Here is a 24,044-nt window from a genome sequence, read left to right as displayed (position 1 = left end):
GTCTTCACGGATATATACCAAGTCCAGCTGCACTTGATTCAACTCCTTTGGATAACCATGACCTGGATGAATGAGAACATTTACAGACATTGCTAAGAAGCATTGTTACAACAAAGAAATAATCTACCAAACACAAATTTCCTAACTTTTTGTACTAAGTATATATAGTCCCTGCACTTTCTCAGTTGTTAACACTGAAAGTGTCAGTGGGGAATGGGCTGAGATGATCGTAGGCAAGTATTCAGTTTACAGAATTCTACGGGTTAATTGGCTAGATGTAAGAAAATAATCTATCCTAGTATGGGAGTTATGGGGGCACGAATAGAAAGAATAGTCTCTGGTTGTGGGTAGAAGGGTCTTCAAGTGTCACTAAGATTTAGATTTTTCATAAAGGCCAGTGCAGATCTGGCTGCTTTGATCCTTGTCATTATAGTGTCTGAGGATCTGGCAAGAACTGGGTCAAGGCAGAAATTGAAGTCTCCTATCAATATATTCCCACAGCATTCAGATACTCTTAAGAAATATTTTATGAATGAAGGAATGGTCATCATAATTTGGGGCATACACATTCAAAAATGTCTCAAGTTTCAGAGTATGTATTGCCTTGAGTTGATACACATTGCCCCGATGTATCAATTTTTTTTTTCACAGAAAAGGGTACATTTTTATGTAGTAATATGGCCGTTCCCCTTGCTTTTGAGTTGAATTAAGATGCATACACTTGTCCTACCCATTCCCTTTTTAGCTTTTGGTGTTCAGTTTTGGACACACACACACACACACACACCAGCATAAAATCCAATTGTACACCCAACAAAAATTATACTCCATAAACAATAATGTTGAAATAGGCAATCGGCTATTACAGTCCAAAATTCTAAGAATGGAGGAGTTGGATGCGCCTTCCCAAAAAGAAACTCTTACTGTGGTGCTAAACCCAAAAAAACTTCGAAGAGCCACATCCAAGGATGGAAATGGTGGAAATGCCTAATTTCCACCAATTTATTTTGGCATGCTAACGTTTTCACCTACTGCTACAGGCCTTCATCAGAGCATGAGTGTAACTAATGGCATGTGATTTATATAGGGCTTCATAGTGGCCACATGATACAGGACATGAAATAGTCACATGACAGGTCAGCAAGATCACATGCAAAGGTTACATGGTCACATGCAAAGGTTACATGGTCACATGCAAAGGTTACATGGTTACATGACAGGTCAGCAAAGTCACATGCAAAGGTTACATGACACGGATCATGTAATGTACTAGTATAAACTAAGTTTGACCCTTTTTACCTTTTTATTGGTCTGTCATGTGACCTTTGCTGATCTGTGTCATGTAACCTTTGCATGTGACTTTGCTGACCTGTCATGTGACCATGTAAGCTATGAAAGCGCTATATTAAATGCAACTTGATTCATTGATTGATTGGTTGATGCTCTTACGCAGCCAATCCAAGAGTTTGTATGCTTCTCAAACAATTAAAGAGGGAAAAATGCTGCTATAAAAGTGAAAACACAACCCAATCAAGGAGTTGGGTAGTTAGTGAGTATCAAGGGGAGTTATTTCGGATCACTACAGGACCTGTTTTTTGTCTTTCACAGCCCTTCCCATAACATTTATAAAAGAGGTGGAGAATTTGGAAGTTAAGGAGGGGGACAGCGGGGTCTTCTGCTGTAAACTGTCCAAGCCTGGAGCCCCAGTGGACTGGAGGAGAGGCAGGGCCATCCTCAAGCCTGGAGACAAATATGAGATGAAGCAGGAGGGCCGACTGACCAAACTGGTCATCAACAACCTGGAGGAGAGCGACGCAGGCAAATATACCTGTAAGACCAAAGACAGCCAGTCCACCGCCGAGCTCACCGTCAAGGGTAGGACGAGTCGTCTATTTTTGTCTTGTATGACTCCTATTTGACATTCATCCAATTTGAAATTTAAGGCTGTAAAAGCACGGCCATCTTTCTGATTAACAGCTTTTACATATTTAGATATGAGAACCTCTTGTTGAAAGATATTGTTTGAATGAAACGACGGCTTCAATAGAGAAAAGAAAATCCACTTCCTTATTTAATTGGACTTGATTATTTGTGGAAAGTAACAAAATTCTGTAATTGATAAATTTGTCACTCTTTGTACTGAGAAGCTGTAAATGAGTGATTAATAAAGCTCTTACAACACACTAGTTAACGTTAACAGATGGCTTGAAAATATGACTTGGCTAACCATCACAAATAATTGTTAAGAACAGCACTGCAAGAAAAAGACAAGAACATTTAAAAACTTAATTAAATTAGAATAAAGACCTGACATTTCTAAAGCTTAAATTTAGGCAACAAGTTCAAAATTGGCAAGGTTAGGGCTATTTTTTTGTTTGGGCAATGTGGTCTGGTAAGTGCTATCATGAAGAGGTTAAGTTTAGATTTAAAAAAGAAGAAGATGCTAGATTAAACATTCCAAGACATATTAATAAGGTTGTTATTAATATTTTTAAACCATCTGCTAATGGTTAAAGTGTGTTCTAAGAGCTTTACAAGTGACCTATTATTCATTTATCAATCACCATTTACATCTTATCATCATAAAGCATTACAAATAATTTCATTCTAGAACGACCAAGGCGGTTATTTTGATGGTTTTGGATTTTCAAAGTTTAATGACGTTGTGGGGAAAGAAAAGATACAGACCTACCGCTCCCTGAATGCTCCTGAAATTGCATATATTGCATTAAAATGAGTTTTAGATCAATTGCACAAAAAAAGTTATAAGATCTACCTAAAACGAACATGAGCGGTCAAAAAGACGGCTTGTAATTTGCTCGTCATCGTGTGCGTCATGTCACTATTTATGCCATTTGTTGGTCGCATCATTTCCTTCGCGAAGTTCATTGCTCTGTCCTAGAAACACACTAGCATTCTCCAGTGCAGAGTAATAGTCGAAACTTGATTTTTGATTACTGCCAACATGTCTGGTTACAGACGCCGTTACAGATGCACCATGATTACCACCGACGCATTGCAGTATTTACAGGCGTTGGAAGCGGCCATTTTAAATTGTTTGAAAAATAGTATTGAAGTTGTTAAACTGTTAAGTTTGATGTCAGTTGTTTCTTAACAGACATACTAACATATGCAATGCATTAATATCTCAATTGGGTATTTATACCGTGATAGAATATAGAGTTTAAAAATGGTCGTTTTAGGTAGGAGGGAAATCCCGGTCGTTCTAGTTTAAAACAGAGGTTGGCAATTTTTTTGGAAATCCTGTGCCACTTTACAAAGTTTAAAAAAACAAAAAACAAACACAGACCCCAAGTGCCAGTTCATTTTCTTAATGAGCATTTATCTCTTTATTCATTTACTGTTGCTGCTTGTCTCCCCGTCTAGATTCCACATGCGCTCTGCACACACACACACACACACACACACACACACACACACACACACACACACACACACACACACACACTCTCACTCACTCTCTTTATTATTTGAGCAAATTTATGAAAATTACTGGGGCGCAAAAGAAGATTCAGATTCAGTCAACTTTATTTATCCCAGAAGAGCAATTCAGTTCAACAATCTACCCAGACCATACACAAACTCACAGACAAGTGGCAATCATCAGTATGTCAGAGACAATAGACAGATCAGTACATGGGCAAGAGATGCACACTGTCACCCTCATGTGGCCTTGCATGTAGACTCACACGAGGACCAGGCGAAGGGTAAAAATTCCTTTAAGTTAAAAGAATAAAATAAATAAAGCATTCTAAGATGCATTGCACATTACATTCCCCCACTACAGTCAGTGAACATACAGGCCCACAAGCCATGTGAAAAACAAACAAGGTATAAACCAACTATTGTGGTTCAAAAACAATATAAAGCTACTACTACTACTTTCGGCTGCTCCCGTTAGGGGTCGCCACCGCGGATCATCCGTTTCCATTTCTTCCTGTCTTCTGCGTCTTCCTCTGTCACACCAGCCACCTGCATGTCTTCCCTCACCACATCCATAAACCTCCTCTTTGGCCTTCCTCTTCTCCTCTTCCCTGGCAGCTCCATATTCAGCATCCTTCTCCCAATATACTCAGCATCTCTCCTCTACACATGTCCAAGCCATCTCAATCTTGCCTCTCTTGCTTTGTCTCCAAACCGTCCAACCTGAGCAGTCCCTCTAATATAATCGTTCCTAATCCTGTCCTTCTTCGTTACTCCCAGTGAAAATCTTAGCATCTACAACTCTGCCACCTCCAGCTCCGCCTACTGTCTTTTCGTCAGTGCCACTGTCTCCAAACCATATAACATAGCTGGTCTCACAACCATCTTGTAAACTTTCCCTTTAACTCTTGCTGGTACGCTTCTGTTGCAAATCACTCCTGACACACTTCTCCACCCACTCCAACCTGCCTGCACTCTCTTTTTCACCTCTCTACTGCACTCCCCGTTACTTTGGACAGTTGACCCCAAGTATTTAAACTGAAATGCCTTTGTCACCTCCACTCCTTGCATCCTGACCATTCCACTGTCCTCTCTCTCATTCACGCATAGGTATTCCGTCTTGCTCCTACTGACTTTCATTCCTCTTCTCTCCAGTGCATACCTCCACCTCTCCAGGCTCTCCTCAACCTGCACCCTACTCTCGCTACAGATCACAATGTCATCCGCGAACATCATCGTCCATGGAGACTCCTGCCTGATCTTGTCCGTCAACCTGTCCATCACCATTGCAAACAAGAAAGGGCTCAGAGCCGATCCTTGATGTAATCCCACCTCCACCTTGAACCCATCTGTCATTCCAACCGCACACCTCACCATTGTCACACTTCCCTCATACATATCCTGCACCACTCCTACATACTTCTCTGCAACTCCTGACTTCCTCATACAATACCACACCTCCTCTTTCGGCACTCTGTCATAAGCTTTCTCTAAATCTACAAAGACACAATGCAACTCTTTCTGGCCTTCTCTATACTTCTCAATCAACATTCTCAAAGCAAACATCGCATCTGTGGTGCTCTTTCGTGGCATGAACCCATACTGCTGCTCGCTGATCATCACCTCTCCCCTAACCTAGCTTCTATTACTCTTTCCCAAATCTTCATGCTGTGGCTGATCAACTTTATACCTCTGTAGTTGTTACAGTTCTGCACATCGCCCTTGTTCTTGAAAATCGGTACCAGTATGCTTATTCTCCACTCCTCAGGCATCCTCTCACTTTCCAGGATTGTGTCAAACAATCTAGTTAAAAACTCCACTGCCATCTCTCCTAAACATCTCCATGCCTTCACAGGTAGGTCATCAGGACCAACTGCCTTTCCACTCTTCATCCTATTCATAGCTACCCTCACTTCCTCCTGGCTAATCCGCTGAACTTCCTGATTCACTATCCCTACATCATCCAACCTTCTCTCTCTTTCTCTCATTTTCTTCATTCATCAGCCCCTCAAAGTATTCCTTCCACCTTCTTAGCACACTCTCCTCGCTTGTCAGCACATTTCCATCTCTATCCTTGATCGCCCTAACTTGCTGCACATCCTTTGCAGCTTGGTCCCTGTCTAGCCAATCGGTACAAGTCCTTTTCTCCTTCCTTAGTGTCTAATCTGTCATACAACTCACCATACGCCTTTTCCTTTGCCACCTCTCTCTTTGCTTTACGCTGCATCTCCTTGTACTCCTGTCTACTTTCTTCATCTCTCTTACTATCCCACTTCTTCTTTGCCAACCTTTTCCTCTGTATAATTTGCTGGACTTCCTCATTCCACCACCAAGTCTCCTTGTCTTCCTTCCTCTGTCCTGATGACACACCAAGTACCTTCCTAGCTGTCTCCCTCACTATTTCCGCAGTGGTTGTCCAGCCATCTGGCAACTCTTCACTACCACCCAGTGCCTGTCTTAACTCCTGCCTGAACTCCACACAACAGTCTTCCTTCTTCGACTTCCACCATTTGATCTTTGGCTGTGTCTTCACTCGCTTGCTCTTCTTGGTCTCCAAAGTCATCCTACAGACCATCATCCGATGCTGCCTAGCTACGTTCTCCCCTGTCACCACCTTGCAGTCTCCAATCCCTTTTAGATGGCGCCTTCTACATAAGATATAGTCCACCTGTGTGCGCTTTCCTCCACTCTTGTATGTCACCCTGTGTTCCTCCCTCTTCTTGAAATATGTATTCACCACAGCCATTTCCATCCTTTTCGCAAAATCCACCACCATCTGTCCTTCCACATTTCTCTTCTTGACTCCATACCTTCCCATCACCTCCTCATCACCTCTGTTCCCTTCACCAACATGTCCATTGAAGTCCGCTCCAATCACCACTCTCTCCTCCTTGGGTACCCTCTCCACCATGTCGTCCAACTCACTCCAGAATTCTTCTTTTTCATCCATCTCACACCCAACTTGCGGGGCATATACGCTGATAACATTCAGCAATAAACCTTCAATTTCCAGCTTCATACTCATCACTCTGTCTGACACTCTCTTCACCTCCAGCACGCTCTTGACATACTCTTCCTTCAGAATTACCCCTACCCCATTACTCCTCCCATTCACACCATGGTAGAAGAGTTTGAACCCACCTCCGATACTCCTGGCCTTACTCCCCTTCCACCTGGTCTCTTGCACACACAGTATGCCTACCTTTCTTCTTTCCATCATGTCAGCCAGCTCTCTCCCTTTACCAGTCATAGTGCCAACATTCAAAGTTCCAACTCTCACCTCCACATGCCTACCCTTCTTCCTCTCTAGCTGCCTCTGGAGATGCTTTCCCCCTCTCCTTCTCCTTCGCCCAACAGTAGCATAGTTTCCACCGACACCCTGCTGGTTAACAGTACCGGTGGCGGTCGTTGGTAACCCGGGCCTCAACCGATCCGGTATGTAAGTCTTATTTATGATCCGCATATTTGATTTGGCAAAGATTTTACGCCGGATGCCCTTCCTGACTTAACCCTCCCCATTTGTCCGGGCTTGGGACCGGCACTAAGGATGCACTGGCTTGTGCATCCTCAGTGGCTGGGTTAAAAAACAATATAAAGCATTTATTTAAAATTACTACTCTCAGCATTTAACAGCCTGATGGCAGAAGGACTGAAGGCCCTAGAATAGCGATTCGTTTTCCAAGGGGGTCCTCTTCCAGTTGGATGTACCCAGAAAACCTCCAAAGGAAGGCACCCAGGAGGCATCCTAATCATATGCCCGAACCACCTCAACTGGCTCCTTTCAACGCGAAGGAGCAGCGACTCTACTCTGAGCTTCCTCCGGATGTCTGAGCTCCTCACCCTATCTCTAAGGCTGAGCCCAGACACCCTATAGAGGAAACTCATTTCAGCCGCTTGCATCTGTGATCTCACCCTTTCGGTCACTACCCAAAGCTCATGACCATACTATGTTAAGGTTGAAATGAAGTTTGACTGGTAAATTGTGAGCTTTGCCTTCTGGCTCACCGCCCTCTTCACCACAACAGTCCAGTACAACGTCCGTAGTACTGCTGATAATGCACCAATCCGCCTGTCAATCTCCCACTCCATCCTACCCTCACTCGTGAACAAGACACCAACATGCTTGAACTCCTTCACTTGAGGCAACAACTCATCCCCAACCCAGAGGGCGCAATCCATATTAGCTGTTATTAATTTTGTTAATGTTAGAAGCTGTGTTTATCCTGTTATTCCAACATCAGAGTACCAAGACCAGCTTGGCATGTTTTTAGCCTTTACATGGTTTTTAACCTATAGCAAACTCACTAAAATAGTCTGGTATTTAGTTACTCTTTAAAGAACTTGAAAGAAATGAATAATCACTAAATCTGCTCCATGGTCCTTCCTCTCTCAGCTCCACCCATCACATTCAAAGTGAAGCTGAGGAGCCAGCAGGTGGAGGAAGAGAACAGCGTGACTCTGAGATGTGAGCTTTCTAAAACCAGTCTCACTGTGGAGTGGAGGAAGGAAGAGGAGCTCCTGAAGAACGGGTTTAAGTACCAGGTTAAAAAGAAGGAGAGCATCATGGAATTGACCATCAGGAATGCCCAGCTGGAAGACACAGGAACTTACAGCTGCATATGTGGTGACATCAAGACCACAGCCAACATCACCATCACACGTAAGAGAAAAGGCTGTCCACTGTCAATGAGTGTGTATAATGTATATACATTAGCATGGTGTGTCTTGTTTGAGCATGCGTAGTTGATACACATCAGGACGTCATCTAGAATGTTGAAGCAGAACGTAATGAATGTAACATATGAAAAGCATATGCTGCAGTAAAAGCTCTGTTCCCATTACAACCTAAGTTGTCCATCTGTTTTACCAAACACATCATGGTGTCAGAATTCATCTAAGAAAACAAAAAGACAAAAGAATGGCATAGCTACAGCTACCATCAGCTTTAAGCCTGCAAAGTATCTCTGCGAAAATTGGAAAAGCTGGATTCAGCATTTTGAACTGTTTTGCACTGCTAGTGGAATGGCAGATAAGTCGGAGAATGTGCAATGTGCCACGTTTTTGCACATTGCTGGTGAAGAGGCAGCAAAAGTAACACATTTGAATTCCAAGAGTGAGAGACAGACAAAATTGTGGCGCTAAAGCAAAAGTTTCAAGAATACTGCGAACCAAGAAAAAATTCACCATACACACACCACATGTTCTTCACGCAAGTACAAGGACTATCGGAGGCAATAGATGCATATGTCTCAGACCTGAAAAGCAAAGGACTGTGAGTTTGGAGAACTGCATGATTCGTTTGTACGAGACAGGATTGTGTGTGGCATAAGGAACAATCAAGTGAGAGACAGGTTGCTGAGAGAGGCAGACATCACACTGCAAAAGGCGATCAATATATATGTCATACAAATGAGATCACGTCTAGCTAAGTTAAAGCTTTTAACGACAAAGTGGAAGTGCATAAAATCTGGTCAGTCAAGTCAAAGAACAAAAAATGCAAGGCAAGGACTGAAGAGAAAGAACAAAAAGGAGCAAACTGCAACAGGTGTGGCTACAAATATGAAATGAAGAAGTGTCCAGCCTTCAGTTAAACATGTAAGTTGTGCCGCAAAATGAATTATTTTACAAAATCGTGCAATTCACAGAGCAACAACAAGAAAATGCACACAGTTGAGCAGAGTGAAAGTTGTAATGACATTTTTATTGGCACAATTAGAGTAGATCAAGAGAATTAGATTAGACCTATTACACTTCAGATGAGAAAGATGATGAAATTTTGACAGAAAATCTGAATAGTGAGAATAAACAGGAGGAATGTGACATTCAAGCTTGACACTGGTGCAGAGAGCAATGCAATGTCAGAAAAAACATTCAGCTCACTTGATATTAAAGGAAAACTCATATCATCCAAATGCAAGTTAGTGGCATACTCAGGTCACAAAATGGCATCATTGGGCAAGAAATCTCTCACCTATGAATACAAAGGACAAAAATACAAGTTTGAATTTGAAATCTACAGCAAGATGCTCCAGCAATACTAGGAAGGACAACATGTCAGAAGCTAGGCCTGGTAAAGAGACTGTATGATGTCAGGAAAGACAAGGATATTTTAAAAGACTTTGATGACTTATTTACAGGATTAGGCTGCTTACCAGGACAGCACCACATACTACAAATTGACTGCACAGTTATGCCAGTTAGTTGTACATGCTCCAAGGAAAATCCCAGTTGCTCTCAGGGACAGAGTCATTGATGAATTACACCTAATGGAACCAATGGGGGTAATCACAAAGCAGACAGAACGAGCTGAGTGTGTCAGCAGCATGGTCACTGTAGTTGCACCAAAGAAGATCTGAATTTGCGTGGACTAAAGATGTAAACTGAGCCATAAAAAGGGAGCACTATCCACTGCTAACTGTGGAAGAAGTTGTAACCCACATGGAAAACACCAAGTGTTTTTTTCCATACTGGATGTCAACCAGGGATTTTGGCAGATCAAACTTGATGACGAGAGCTCCAGACTGTGCATGATGAACGCTCCAGTTGGATGCTACCACTTCCTGCATTTACCCTTTGGAATATAGTCGCCATCAGAAGTGTTCCAGAGGTCAGTGGCGCAGATGACAGAAGGCCTTGATGGAGCTGTCAACATCATTGATGACCTGCTGGTGTGGGGAGACTCACTAGAACAGCATGATCACAGGTTAGTGAAGCTGCCAGAAAGGGCCACAGAAAACAACCTCAAGTTAAATGGAAACAAATGGAAAATCAGAATGACAGAGATCAAATACATAGGCCACATTCCAAGTGCAAATGGATTGAAACCGGACAAGGAGAAAGTGAGCGCAGTTGTTCAGCTACCACCACCTGAAGACAAACAAGAACTCCTCAGATTCATGGGCATGATACAGTATCTTGCAAAATTTATTCCCAACCTATCAGAAGTCAGTGCTTCATTGAGAAAACTGCTTGAGGAGGACACTGAAGGGCACTGGGAGGAAGCCCAATGGAAAAGGTTTGGAGAATTCAAGCGGCTGGTCACGAATGCCCCCACACTGAAATTTTATGACGTCAATGAGCCTGTTAGGCTAGATGCAAGCTCTGAAGGCATTGGCACGATCATACTGCAGATGGGTAAGCCTGTTGCATACACATCACATGCACTCACTGACTGCCAGCAAAGGTATGTGCAGATCGAAAAAGAATTGCTTGCCACTGTATACTGGTGTGAAAAACTCCACCAATATGTTTATGGTAAAGAGATTGAAGTTGAAAGGGATCACAAGCCACCGGAGAGTATCTTCAAAAAAAAAAAACCTCTCCATCAAGCTCCAATGAGGCTGCAGAGAATGCTGCTAAGACTACAAAAATATAATCTCAAGGTCACATACAAGCCAGGCAGAGAACTCCACATTGCTGATGTTTTAAACCATGCTTACTTCAGAGAAACGAAAGAAAATTTGTTGAAGGAAGACCTGGTGGTAAACAGCATTGCACGCCAGCTACCCAAGATTGAGGAAAAACAGGAAGTGTTCAGAAGAATCCCAGCAGAGGATCTGCAGATGCACACATTGAAGAACACCGTTACAAGTGGATGGCCAAAGAAAAGGGGTGAAGTACCAAAAATAATACACCCATACTGGACTTTCAGAGAAGAGATCAGTTACTTAGATGGAAAGTTGTTCAAAGCTGAAAAGCTTATTGTCCCAAAACAACTCAGGCAAGAAATCCTCAGAAAAATACAAGAGTCACATCTAGGAATGGTCAAGTGTAAAGCTAGCGCAAGAGACATCCTATACTGGCCAGGAATGACCACTCAAATTGAGGAAATGGTATCTCAATGTGTGGAGTGCAACGAGCACCAAAATAGTAATCCAAGAGAACCGCTACTTTCACACACACTGCCAGGACGACCTCGAGAGAAGATAGGTACTGATCTCTTTAATTTCAATGGAAAAGAGTCTCTGCTCTGTGTAGATTACTTCTCAAAGTACCCGGAAATCAGCAAGCTGACTCAAACAACCAGTTAATGTATCATTAATGCGATGAAATCCATATTTGTCTGGCATGGCATTGCAGACCTGGTAATATCTGACAATGGCTCACAGTATGCAAGTACTAAGTGTAACACCTTTGTGGAAAACTGGGAGTTTAAACATGTGACCTCCAGCCCAAGCCATCCACAATCGAATGGTCAAGCAAAGAGAACTGTGCAGACCATGAAGAACCTGCTGAAAAGGTCACAGTGCAGCAATGGCGATCCTTACATTGCACTTTTAGAATACCGCAACTGGAGGGCATAGGGCTGTCACCTGCACAGCTATAATGATTAATGGGAAGACATCTGAAATCAAAACTCCCTACCTCTACATCATTACTTACCTCTGACAAGACATCTCAGGTGTGCAACAAGCTGAAAGACAGACAGAAATCACAGATGTACTACAACCAACATACAAGACACTTACCTGGTTTGAAAACTGGAGAAAAGGTCAGAATACAAAGATGGTAGACTTGGCAGCCAGCTGTGGTTGAGAGGAAAACATGAGCAACCAAGATCCTATGTTGTTCGCACACCAGATGGAAGTTTGTATCGACATAAATTGAAAGCATCTGAGGAAGACAGATGAGAAGATAAATGATGCAACGTCAGACAGACATTGTTGTAGAAACACCCACAGAGTTGCAAGATCCTAACAGGAAGGGTGACAAACGGGTAACAGACACCTGTGACTCAAACCCAAACACCATCACATTTGACTAGGACTGGAAGACAGGACAGAGTTCCAGTGATATTCAGGGACTGAACAGTCATACTCATGCACTCTGAACACAAACTACATGCTTGTTCAAGTTCACAGTAAAAGAGTCTTGTTTAGAAAGTAAAGAAGACAGCAATCCTGTTGGTATGTTGTATTGTTTATTATTAGTATTCTCTGTTGTTTATTTATAGATATGAATCTGACTTGAGATGTTTATTTGGGGAACACAATAGTGATACGGATGTGCTTTCAAATGTATTACATTGGCATATTGAAAAGATATGTTTATTGGAAATGTTATTGAAGATGCTCATTAATGTTTTACACTGTCGAGTAGTTCTCTGGGCGAAGGTCCAGGGTTCGAACCCCGGGATTGTCCAACCTTGGGGGTCATCCCAGGTCATCCTCTGTGTGGTGTTTGCATGTTCTTCCCGTGTCTGCGTGGGTTTCCTCCATGTGCTCCGGTTTCCTCCCATAGTCTAAAGACATGTAGGTCAGGTGAATCGGCCATGCTAAATTGTCCCAAGGTGTGAATGTGTCGGCTCTGTGATGGACTGGCGGCCTGTCCAGGGTGTTTCCCTGCTTGCCGCCCAATGACTGTTGGGGTAGGCTCCAGCATCCCCCGGGACCGGAATTCCGATAAGCGGCTTGGATAATGGATGGAGTAGTTCTCTTATGTAAAAAAAAAAAAAAAAAGAGAAGGGGGATGTAATGTATATGCATTGGCACGGTATGTCTCGTTTGAGTATCTGTAGTTTATATACATCAAGACGTCATCTAGAATGTAGGAGCAGAACATAATAGTGAATGTATGAAAAGCACATGCTGCAGTAAAAGCTCTGTTCCAGGTTCAGTTACAACCTAAGTTGTCCATCTGTTTTACCAAACATAACAGTGTAGATGTTTGGGATAATTTTTGGGATTTTTGGGATCTGCAACGTGTCCTCTTAACAGGAAATGAAGAAAAACGGTTATATCTTGAGAATGATGATCGATAGAATAGAATTGACACTGAATAAATGATTTTCTGAATTAAACAGTGGATTTTAAAAGGATTTTATAAGCCCAAGGATAATACAAAAACTCTCAACATATACAGAAGACCATTTAATCCTTCAATTTATGAAAACGCAACAGAATAATCATCAAAACTCAAGTTTCCATCAGATGATACCAGTATGTAGCCAGTCATTTAAGTCAACACAAGATACACGCTGATTGAATTTAATGTTTTTTTAATGTCTTCCCAAACCCACAGCCATTCCCATCACATTCAACATGGGTCTGAAGAACCAGGAGGGCCGGGAAGGGGGCAATGTGGTCCTCCACTGTGAACTGTCCAAGGCGGGGGTGCCAGTGGAGTGGTGGAAGGGGGAAGACCAGCTGTGTCAAGGGGGCAGGTACCAGATGAGGCTGGAAGGGAAGACAGCAGAGATGCAGATCAGAAACATCCAGCCTGAGGATGTAGGGGTGTACAGCTGTGTTTTCGGGGAACAGAAAACCACAGCTGAAGTGAATGTGAGAGGTTGGTGAGAAGTTGCTCCCATGTCTCCATTGTCAATGTCACTAACTTGCTGACATGGAAAAACTGAACTCTTTGTTGATGTATATGTATTTTTTGATACGTCATCATATTGATTTTGAGTGGAAAACTTAGTCAGTGGTTGGCTACATAGAAAGAGGATCCTGAGTTTGAACCTAGCTCTTCTGTGTGAGATGGCATGATCATCCAGTGTTCATATGGATTTCTTCCAGGTACTCTGGTTTTCCTTTTACAGTCAAAGACATGCACGTTAGATGAATTGGAGTCTCTAAATTGTCCATACGTTTGAATTAGTGACTGTGTGTGGTGGACACTGTGATGAGGTAATGGCCTATTCAGGGTGTCTTCTGCCAGATAGATATACATACTAGGATAGACTAGCTACCAATGACTCTGAACTGAATTAAGTGACTATAGAGAGAGAAAGAATGGATGATATTGTTGTTAACTTTTGTATCTTTATTTGTCAGTTGGGCCACTCTTCTAATTAATTCTAACAACATAAAATATACATATAATGGGCATAAGTCACGAAAATATTAACTTGTTGTGCATCTGTACACATTCTAAAACAGATTATACAAATGCAGTAGAGACACATGCTACAAAAATCCCCCTCCCTATGGAGAGTAAAATTAAAACTTAGAGGTCATCTCTTATTTCAAGTCCATAGTTTTTCCTCAATAAGCAGGTGATGCTAATGTTGCCCTGGTAACCCCATCACTCTTAATGGTTTCCAGCAGCTGCATCAGTGTTCTTTGAGAAGGAGCTGGAGAGCCAGGTGGTGATGGAGGGTAAACCAGTGGTATTCTCCTGCGAGATCTCCAGTGCCAATGTTCCTGTCAGCTGGAAGAAAAACAATGCTCCAGTGGAAGAAGGTGGACATTACATCATCAAGAAGAGCGGAGCCATGCACACCCTGGAGATCAAGAAACTGTGTTTGGAGGATGCTGGAGAGTACTGCTGTATCACCAGGGGAAAGAAAACAACTGCCAAGCTTGTTGTTCGGGGTAGGGGGATGCTGCAATATATCCTATCTTTCCTTTCATGTAGTTAAATGAGCTTTCAGAAGTCTGACATGCTTAATGTGGGCTAAGGTGAATACAGCCAACACTATTTGTTTATTTTCTTGTGCTACACCAGTTTGTATTTTTCTAAAATTACCAGCTGTATCTAGCTACTCTTTCCTCCTCAGAGCGTGTGCGGATTGTGAGGGAGCTGCAGGATGTGACGGTGATGGCAGGCGAAGACGCAGTGTTTGTGTGTGAGCTGAGCCACTCAGACGTGAGCGAGGGCGACTGGTGGCTGGGTTCCAGCCCGCTGCAGAAGAATGAGATGAATCAGATGACCAGCAGTGGTCGCGAGCACCGCCTGGTCCTCACTATGACAACGCCTGAAGAGACGGGCACCGTGGCGTTTGTGGTTGGGGAGGAGAGGACCTCTGCATGCCTGCTCGTGGTGCCAAAGCCCGAAGGTGAGGAGAGATGTTTGGGATGGGAGTCAATCATGGCTCCTTTTTGTGGTATTCTACTCAATTTTGTATTCGCGGCATTGACATTGGTAGTCTACATATGCTGCATATTAGAGCAGTATGTGAGCTCGTAACTGCACCTTCAGTATAATTTCAGTGTTAAATAACCACATAATTGCGACATCAAAACTTTTACTATTATCTCAGGCTTCATATGCACACTTTGTCATGCTATTTGCATATTTCCATTTGAACAACTCTATGAACACTCAACTGCTATGTGTAAATCCTAGTTTTATTTGAAGAGAAGCCTGAGGATGTGACGACTGTGGAAGGGGATACAGCCATTTTGTCCTGCACCACCTCCAACCTCACCACCCCTGTTACCTGGAGACGAAACCATGTCCCCCTCCTTAACGGGGACAAGTATGACATCCGTAAGGAGGGTAAAGTCAACCTGCTGCTCATCCATGATGTGGAGCTTCTGGATGCTGGTGTTTACTCCTGTGATACAGGAGATGCACAGAGCAGCGTCACACTCACTGTGAAAGGTAAAATGAAGGGACAGAGAGCATTGCTAACTGCTACCAAATTTTCATTATATTGGATAAGTGGATAAAATGTAGGGATAAGCCACAGTTTTTTAGGCATTATTGTAATCATGGGAATGTTCATCGAATATCAATTGTGAAAGCCAGCTGTCTTGGAAATTGTTTCCACATCTGGAGCTGTGACCCTGATTTTGAAAACTGTGCTGTAAAGTGCACCAAACATAATGACTGTTTCTGTCACACTAAACATCACTAAATCTATCACCACACTCCGCCCATCTGTCTCTCTCAGAGCTCCCTCCATTCTTCCAGGAGGAGTTGCAGAGTGTGGAGGCTGAGGAGGGAAGCACAGCCTCTCTGTCCTGTGAGTTGTCTAAGCCTGGGATTCCCATTCAGTGGAAGAGGGACAGGGTGCTACTCAGAGCCAACAGGAAGTATGAGATGAACCAAGATGGATGCCTGCTTCAGCTCCTCATCAAGGAGCTCAAACTTGAGGATAGTGGGAGTTATTCCTGTCAGGCAGGAGGTGCAGAGACCACTGCAACTGTGTTGGTGAAAGGTGTGTATATTTTGGAGGTGGCGTAGTGGATTAGACTACCTCAAGATGTTTTGAGGTAGTGTTATTGACAAAAATCAATCTCTGTTCACACTTCGCAAAGCACTTGTCCTATGTGTGAATTTCCCACCTTGCACTTTGTATGTTGGCTAAAATTAATGATAAAGAACATTTAATCCTCACCCATATTAACATTAATGTACACTCGGTATGCTTTAGCTTTGGTACCATAACTTAGTAGTGGATTAGACTGCCTCATGATATTGTGTGTTAGTGTTATTGACAAAAATCAATCTTTGTTCAAACTTCACATTGCACATGTCCCATGTCTGAACTCCCCCACCTTCCATTTTACATGTTGGCTGAAATAAGTGATAGAGAACATTAATCCTCACCCATATCAACATTCATGTACACTTGGTAAGCTTTGGTACATAACTTTGGTTGGCTACCATCTTTCCCCTCTACAGAAGTAACAAGATCAAGGTCCAAATTTTTATCTCACTTGGCCCAAAAATAGTGGAAATGAACTCCCATCACTATCAGAGCTACTGACTGACAAATGCACTCACATCATGTTTGTTTTCACTTCATCTCCCAGAGCCCCCTCCATTTTTCCAGGGGGAGTTACAGAGTTTGGAGGTTGAGGAGGGAAATACAGCCTCTCTGTCCTGTGAGCTGTCTAAGCCTGGGCTTCCTGTTCAGTGGAAGAGGAACAGGTTGCCATTAAGAGCCAGCAGGAAGTATGAGATGAAACAAGATGGCCGCCTATTTCAACTCCTCATCAAGGAGCTGAAACCTGAGGACAGTGGGAGCTACTCCTGTCAGGCAGGAGGTGCAGAGACCGCTGCAACTGTGTCAGTGAAAGGTATGTGTGTGTGTGTGCGTGTGTGTGTGTGTGTGACTGTAACAACCAGGAGTGTAGATTTGCCTTAAGAAACAAGGACACATGGCATAGATATGATGCACAATTGTGTAACTTTTTTAATGAATGTGTTATAACATCTTATTACTGCTGTATATCACATAAATGAATAACTTGTTAACCATTAATAAAGTAATTAGTAAACACTTTATAAACCCTTTATAAAATGGCTTGTTGTTAGGTGGTACCACAACTTTCATTTCAAAGATTAATTTGTTTGATATTGTTAAAGGTAATGGAACAAGCCTTACTTGTATCTGTTGACGGCATTTCTGTGAAATCCTTCCTTGAATGAAACCACATGGGGAACACCAAGTGATAGAATGAGGGTTATAATGTTAATTGAAAAGAACAGAACAGCTTCATCGTCATACATCTCATCACATCATCAGCTGTTTCTCCAGGGTTGGGTCACAGTTGCAGATGTCGCTCTCCCCAGCAACACTCTCTAGCTCCTCCTGGGGGGGTCCCAAGGCCAGATTGGACATGTAGTCCCTCCGGCGAGTTCTAGGTCTACCCTGAGGTCTCTTCCCAATTGGACATGCCCAGAAAACCTCCGAAGGAAGGCACCCAGGAGGCATCCTAATTAGATGCCCGAACCACCCAAACTGGCTCCTTTCAACGCAAAGGGCCAGCAGCTCTACTCCAAGCTCCCTCCGGATGTCCAAGCTCCTCACCCTATCTCTAAGGCTGAGCCCAGACACCCTATGGAGGAAACTCATTTCAGCCGCTTGTATCTGTGATCTCACCCTTTTGGTCACTACCCAAAGCTCATGACCATAGGTGAGGGTTGGAACGAAGATTGACTGGTAAATTTAGAGCTTTGCCTTCCAGCTCAGCTCCCTCTTCACCACAATGGTCCAGTACAACGTCCACACTACTGCTGATGCTGCACCAATCTGCCTGTCAATCTCCCAGTCCATCCTACCCTCACTCATGAACAAGACCCCAAGATACATGAACTCCTTCACTTGAGACAACAACTCATCCCCAACCCAGAGGGAGCAATCTACCTTTTTCCGGTAGAGAACCATGGCCACAGACTTGGAGGTACTGAATCGGAGACAAGGGACAAACTTTGCAGAGTCTGACAGCCACCGAAAATGTGTTTGACTTTGTGCAGACTCAGCTCTCACTTTGGTTATACAAGGGCCACGTGGCTTGTAGTAACTACCTTGGTACTCCATACTCCCGAAGTACCCCCCACAGAGTGCCCCAGGGTACACAGTGGTAAGCCTTCTCCAATTCCACAAAACACATGTAGACTGGCTGGTCAAACTCCCATACCTCCTTCAGCACTTCTGCAAGGGTTAAGAGTTGGTCTGTTGTTCCACAGCCAGGATGGAATCCACATTGTTGCTCCTGGATCCAAGGTTCGAAAATCAGTCAGAGCCTTCTTTCCAGCACCCTAGAGTAGGCTTTCCTAGGGAGGCTGAGCAGTGTGATGCCCCAATAATTGAAGCACACCCTCCGGTCCCTTTTTTTTAAAATATGGGAACCACCATCCCAGTCTGCCACTCCACAGGTACTGTCCCCGACCTCCACGCGACACTGAAAAGGCATGTCAGCCAAGACAGCCCGACAATGTCAGGGCAAATCTCATCCATACCCGGCGCCTTGCCACCAGCGAGCTTCTTAACTACCTCAGGGACCTCTGCCAGGAATATGGGTGGGGCTTCCCCTGAGTCTTCAGACTCTACCTCTTCCACTGAGAACGTGTTAGTCAGGTTCAGGAGCTCCTCAAAGTGTTCTTTCCACCGACTGACAACATCCCCAGTCTGGGTCAGCAGCTCCCCTCCCTGGCTGAACACAGCCTGAATCAAGCCCTGCTTCCCCTTCCTGATTCGCTGCATGGTTTGCCAGAACTTCCTTGAGGCCAACCGAAAGTCCTTGTCCATAGCCTCACTGATCTCCTCCCACATCTGAGTTTTTGCTTCTGCAACTGCTGAAGCCACAGCCCTTCTGGCTTCCCGGTACCTGTCTGCTGCTTCAGCAGATCCCTGGGCCAACCAAGCCTGAAAGGCCTCCTTCTTCAGCCTGATGGCTTCCCTCACTGCCAATGTCCACCAGCGGGTTCTTGGGTTGCCACCTTGACAGGAACCGATGACCTTATGACCACAGCTCCTACCTGCTGCATCTGCAATAGAGGCTTTGAACATGGCCCACTCATGTCCCCAACCTCCTTTGGGATACATGAGAACTTCCTCTGGAGATGGGAGTTGAAGACCTCACGGACAGGGGCCTCTGCCAGACGTTCCCAGTTAACCCTTACTATACGTTTGGGTTTGCCAGGTCTGTCCGGCAGCCTTCCCTGCCATCTGATCCAACTCACCACCAGGTGGTGATCAGTTGACAGCTCTGCTCCTCTCTTCACCTGAGTGACCAAAACATATGGCCACAGATCTGATGATACGAACACAAAGTCTATCATCAACCTTCAGCCTAAGGTGTTCTGGTACCAAGTACACTTATGACTACCTTATGTTCGAACATGGCATTTGTTATGGCCAATCCATGACTCGCACAGAAGTCCAATAACAAGGCACTACTTGGGTTGAGATCAGGGAGGCCTTTCCTCCCAATCATGCCCCTCCAGATTTCTCCATCATTGCCCACATGAGCGTTGAAGTCCCATAGCAGAACTATAGAATCCCCAGGCGGAACCCTATCCAGGACACCACCCAGAGACTCCTAAGCAGGCCGAATACTCCAAACTGCTATTCGGTGCATAAGCACACACAACAGTCAGAGCCTTCCCCCCAGCGACTCAGTCATATAGAGGTGACTCTCTCATTCCCTGGGGAGAACTCCGACATGGTGGCACTCAACTGGGGACTTGTGAGTATCCCCACACCCGCCCGGTACCTGTCACCTTGACCAACTCCAGAAAAGTAAAGAGTCCAGCCCTTCTCCAGGAATTTGGTACCAGAGTCCATGCTATGTGTGGAGGTGAGCCCAAGTGAGTCCTCGGGATTTGGAATGTCACCTCTCTGGCAGGGAAAGAGCCTGAGCTGGTGCGGGAGGGGGAGCGGTACCAGCTAGATATAGTTGGGCTCATCTCCACACATAGCATGGGCTCTGGTACCAAATTCCTGGAGAGGGGCTGGACGCGTCATCATCTTATAACAGTAAATATTTTCAGATGCACACACATTAATAGAAGAGTCAACCCCCCGTCCCCGATTCTACACAGATGGTCCATCTAAACATGAGACTAAATGATAGTTTGTGAGAAAGTTTGACGCCAGATTTATGAGGTCCTTTGCATCTGAAAACAAACACCATACAGCACAAAAGACCATGTGACATCAGTGTAAAACGAGCAGGAGAGAGAAGTCAGGTTTTAAAAGGTTTATTGAACTCTGCCAGCCTGATGTTTTGGAACAATCACCCATGAGCTGTATCTGAGCTCAAACAACCGTCAGGACTTTCTGATGGAGGTTCGCTGAGACGATGGAGTAATATGCTGGGCCACAGATTCACAAATATGCCCAAAGGACATGTCCATGCAAAACTTTAGTTATCCAAGTCTGTCCTACAAATTGAAAGCACATAGTGACAAATGTTTGGTCAGAATTTACTGGCATGCATTAAGTTGCCATGCATTGCACACTCAACCCATCAGTAGATAAGTAGGCAGAAACAAACTGTGAAAATAACTTACAAATACAACTCTTCTTTGATCTGACAATGTCTCAAGCCCTGTATTTCTTTACTAAAAATGTACATTTTGTCTTCCTTTAATCTTCCAGAGCTCCCTCCGTTCTTCCAGGAGGAATTGCAGAGTGTGGAGGCCGAGGAGGGAAACACAGCTTCTCTGTCCTGTAAACTGTCTAAGCCTGGGCTTCCTGTTCAGTGGAAGAGGAACAGGCTGCCACTGAGAGCCAGCAGGAAGTATGAGATGAAACAAGATGGATGCCTGCTGCAGCTCCTCATCAAGGAGCTGAGAGCTGAGGACAGTGGGAGCTACTCCTGTCAGGCAGGAGGTGCAGAGACCACTGCAACTGTGTCAGTGAAAGGTGTGTGTGTAAATTGACAGTGGCGTAGTGGATTAGACGGCTTTAAGATTTCCCCCCGCCCTTCCCCCCCCCCAATTGTATCCGGCCAATTACCCTACTCCTCTGAGCTGTCCTGGTCACTGTTCCACTCCCTCTGCTGATCTGGGGAAGGCTGCAGACTACCACATGCCTCCTCCGATACATATGGAGTCACCAGCCGCCTCTTTTCACCTGACAGTGAGGAGTTTCACCAGGGGAACATAGCACGTGGGAGGATCACGCTATTCCCCCGAGTCCCCCCTCCCTCCCGAACAGGTGCGCCGACCGACCAGAGGAGGTGCTAGTGCAGCGACCAGGACACACACCCACATCCGGCTTCCCACTCGCAGACACGGCCAATTGTGTCTGTAGGGACGCCCGACCAAGCCGGCGGTAACACGGGGATTTGATCCAGCGATCCCTGCGTTGGTAGACAACGGAATAGACCCCTACGCTACCCGGATGCATGCCTTAAGATATTTTGTGCTAGTGTTATTGGAAAAAAAAACAATTTGTTCAAACTTCACAATGCACATGTCCCATGTCTGAACTCCCCACCTTTCACTTGGTATGTTGGCTAAAATAAATGATAGAGAACATGAATCCTCACCCATATCAGCATTAATGTACACTTGGTAAGCTTTGGTACATAACTTTCGTAGGCTACTATCTTTCCCAGTAACAAGGTCAAAGACTTTAATCTCACCTGGCTCCAAAATGATGGAATGAATTCACAGTCTCCATCAGAGCTACTCACTGGTAAACTCCATCACATTATATTTATATTTTCTTCGTCTCCTAGAGCTCCCTCCATTTTTCCAGGAGGAGTTGCAGAGTTTGGAGATTGAGGAGGGAAACACAGCCTCTCTGTCCTGTGAGCTGTCTAAGCCTGGGCTTCCTGTTCAGTGGACGATGAACAGGCTGCCATTGAGCGCCAGCAGGAAGTATGAGATTAAACAAGATGGATGCCTGCTCCAGCTCCTCATCAAGGAGCTGAAACCTGAGGACAGTGGAAGTTACTCCTGTCAGGCAGGAGGTGCAGAGACGACTGCAACTGTGTCAGTGAAAGGTGTGTGTGTGTGTGTGTGTGTGTGTGTGTGTGTGTGTGTGTGTGTGTGTGTGTGTGTGTGTGTGTGTGTGTGTGTGTGTAATTTGATGGTGGTGTAGCAGATTAGACTTCCTCAAAATATTGTGTGCTAGTGTTATTGACAAAAATCAACCTTTGTTCAAACTTCACAATGCACATGTCCCATGGCTGAACTCCCCACCTTTCATTTTGCACCTTGGCTAAAATAAGTGATAGAGAACATTAATCCTCACCCATATCAACATTAATGTACACTTGGTAAGCTTTGGTACATAACTTTGGTTGGCTACCATCTTTCCCCTCTACAGAAGTAACAAGGTCAAGGTCCAAACTTTTATCTCACCTGGCCCAAAATGGTGGAATGAACTCAAGAGTCTCCATCAGAGGTATTGTCTGGTGAACTCAGTCACATCATATTTATCTTCTCTTCATCTCCTAGAGCTTCCTCCATTTTTCCAGGAGGAGTTGCAGAGTGTGGAGGTTGAGGAGGGAAACACAGCCTCTCTTTCCTGTGAGCTGTCTAAGCCTAGGCTTCCTGTTGAGTGGAAGAGGAACAGGCTGCCATTGAGAGCCAGCAGGAAGTATGAGATAAAACAAGATGGCCGCCTATTTCAGCTACTCATCAAGGAGCTCAAACCTGAGGACAGTGGAAACTACTCCTGTCAGGCAGGAGGTGCAGAGACCACTGCAACTGTGTCGGTGAAAGGTGTGTGTGTGTTTTGATGAGCATGTGTAGCACATTTGACTCTAATAATCAGAGGTATAGATTTCCCTTTAGAAACAAGACATATTTTGGCATAGATATGATGCGCAATTGTTGTGTGACTTTGATGTGAACAAAACAATACAGGATCATTGTAATAGGAAGTGGGTCTAGTATTGACCTCACATTTTCAATTGAGAAGCTAACATGACGTTATTTACATCATAACTTGATTAGACGCTTACTGCTGATATTATATAATAGAAACTTTTGCTTCAGTTCCAAAGAGCTAAAGTTCAGCTCATCTGAATCCTGTTTTGAGCAAACCGACAATCCAGAAAAATCAGCTTGATACATCAGAAACACTTAAAAGTTTGGTGCCACTCAAGGTGTACTTTACAAAGGGTTTATAAGTGGTTATTAATTGCTTTCCTATTGTATTAATGTGTTATAAATCAGTAATAGGAAGTTATAACATTCATAAAAAGACTTTGGATTGCCAAATTTGGAGCCACTTGGGGAGTCTCCACTGACATTCTCTTCAAATTGTGATTAGATAAAAATAGCCTAATGACTAACCACTAACTAACCTTGACCCTAAACTTGGACATTGTAGCTGTAGTTTGTTGTTACTGCACAAAAATCAGCTTTTGTGCATGCATTACATGACATTTTCTAGTTGTGTTATTTGTATGCCACTAGCTGAAAACTTGAATTGGCAGTTCTCACTGATCATGTGGTTTTTCCCGAGAGAATGTCTAGGGAGACTCATATTGATAAAATGTGTGCGTTCAACCTGGCAACACAAAAGTATTTTTCTGTATGTGTTATAACATCTTAGTGCTGATATATATCGCATTAATGAATAACTTCTTAACCATTAATAAAGTAATTAGTAAGCACTTTATAAACCCTTTATAGAAATGGCTTGTAAGGTGGTACCAGAAATTTCATTTCAAAGATTA

The 24,044-nt window shown here is 43.9% G+C and overlaps 1 protein-coding gene across 1 annotated transcript in view; it reads left to right on the top strand.

Moving 5' to 3' along the window:
* Nucleotides 1-24,044, top strand: part of obscna (obscurin, cytoskeletal calmodulin and titin-interacting RhoGEF a) — a 142,957-nt gene that overhangs the window by 41,462 nt on the left and 77,451 nt on the right. Inside the window, 11 exon segments of the mRNA XM_056276899.1 lie at nt 1,609-1,875; nt 7,838-8,104; nt 13,465-13,731; nt 14,490-14,759; nt 14,945-15,223; nt 15,514-15,771; nt 16,064-16,330; nt 16,929-17,195; nt 21,005-21,271; nt 22,092-22,358; nt 22,816-23,082. Of these exon segments, the coding sequence (XP_056132874.1) occupies nt 1,609-1,875; nt 7,838-8,104; nt 13,465-13,731; nt 14,490-14,759; nt 14,945-15,223; nt 15,514-15,771; nt 16,064-16,330; nt 16,929-17,195; nt 21,005-21,271; nt 22,092-22,358; nt 22,816-23,082 (2,943 nt within the window).

The sequence above is a fragment of the Lampris incognitus genome, chromosome 3 (genome assembly GCF_029633865.1).
Source record: "Lampris incognitus isolate fLamInc1 chromosome 3, fLamInc1.hap2, whole genome shotgun sequence".
NCBI classification, from domain to species: domain Eukaryota; kingdom Metazoa; phylum Chordata; class Actinopteri; order Lampriformes; family Lampridae; genus Lampris; species Lampris incognitus.
Note: the sequence above shows the minus strand (reverse complement) of the source record. Positions and strands in the feature narration are given on the sequence as shown.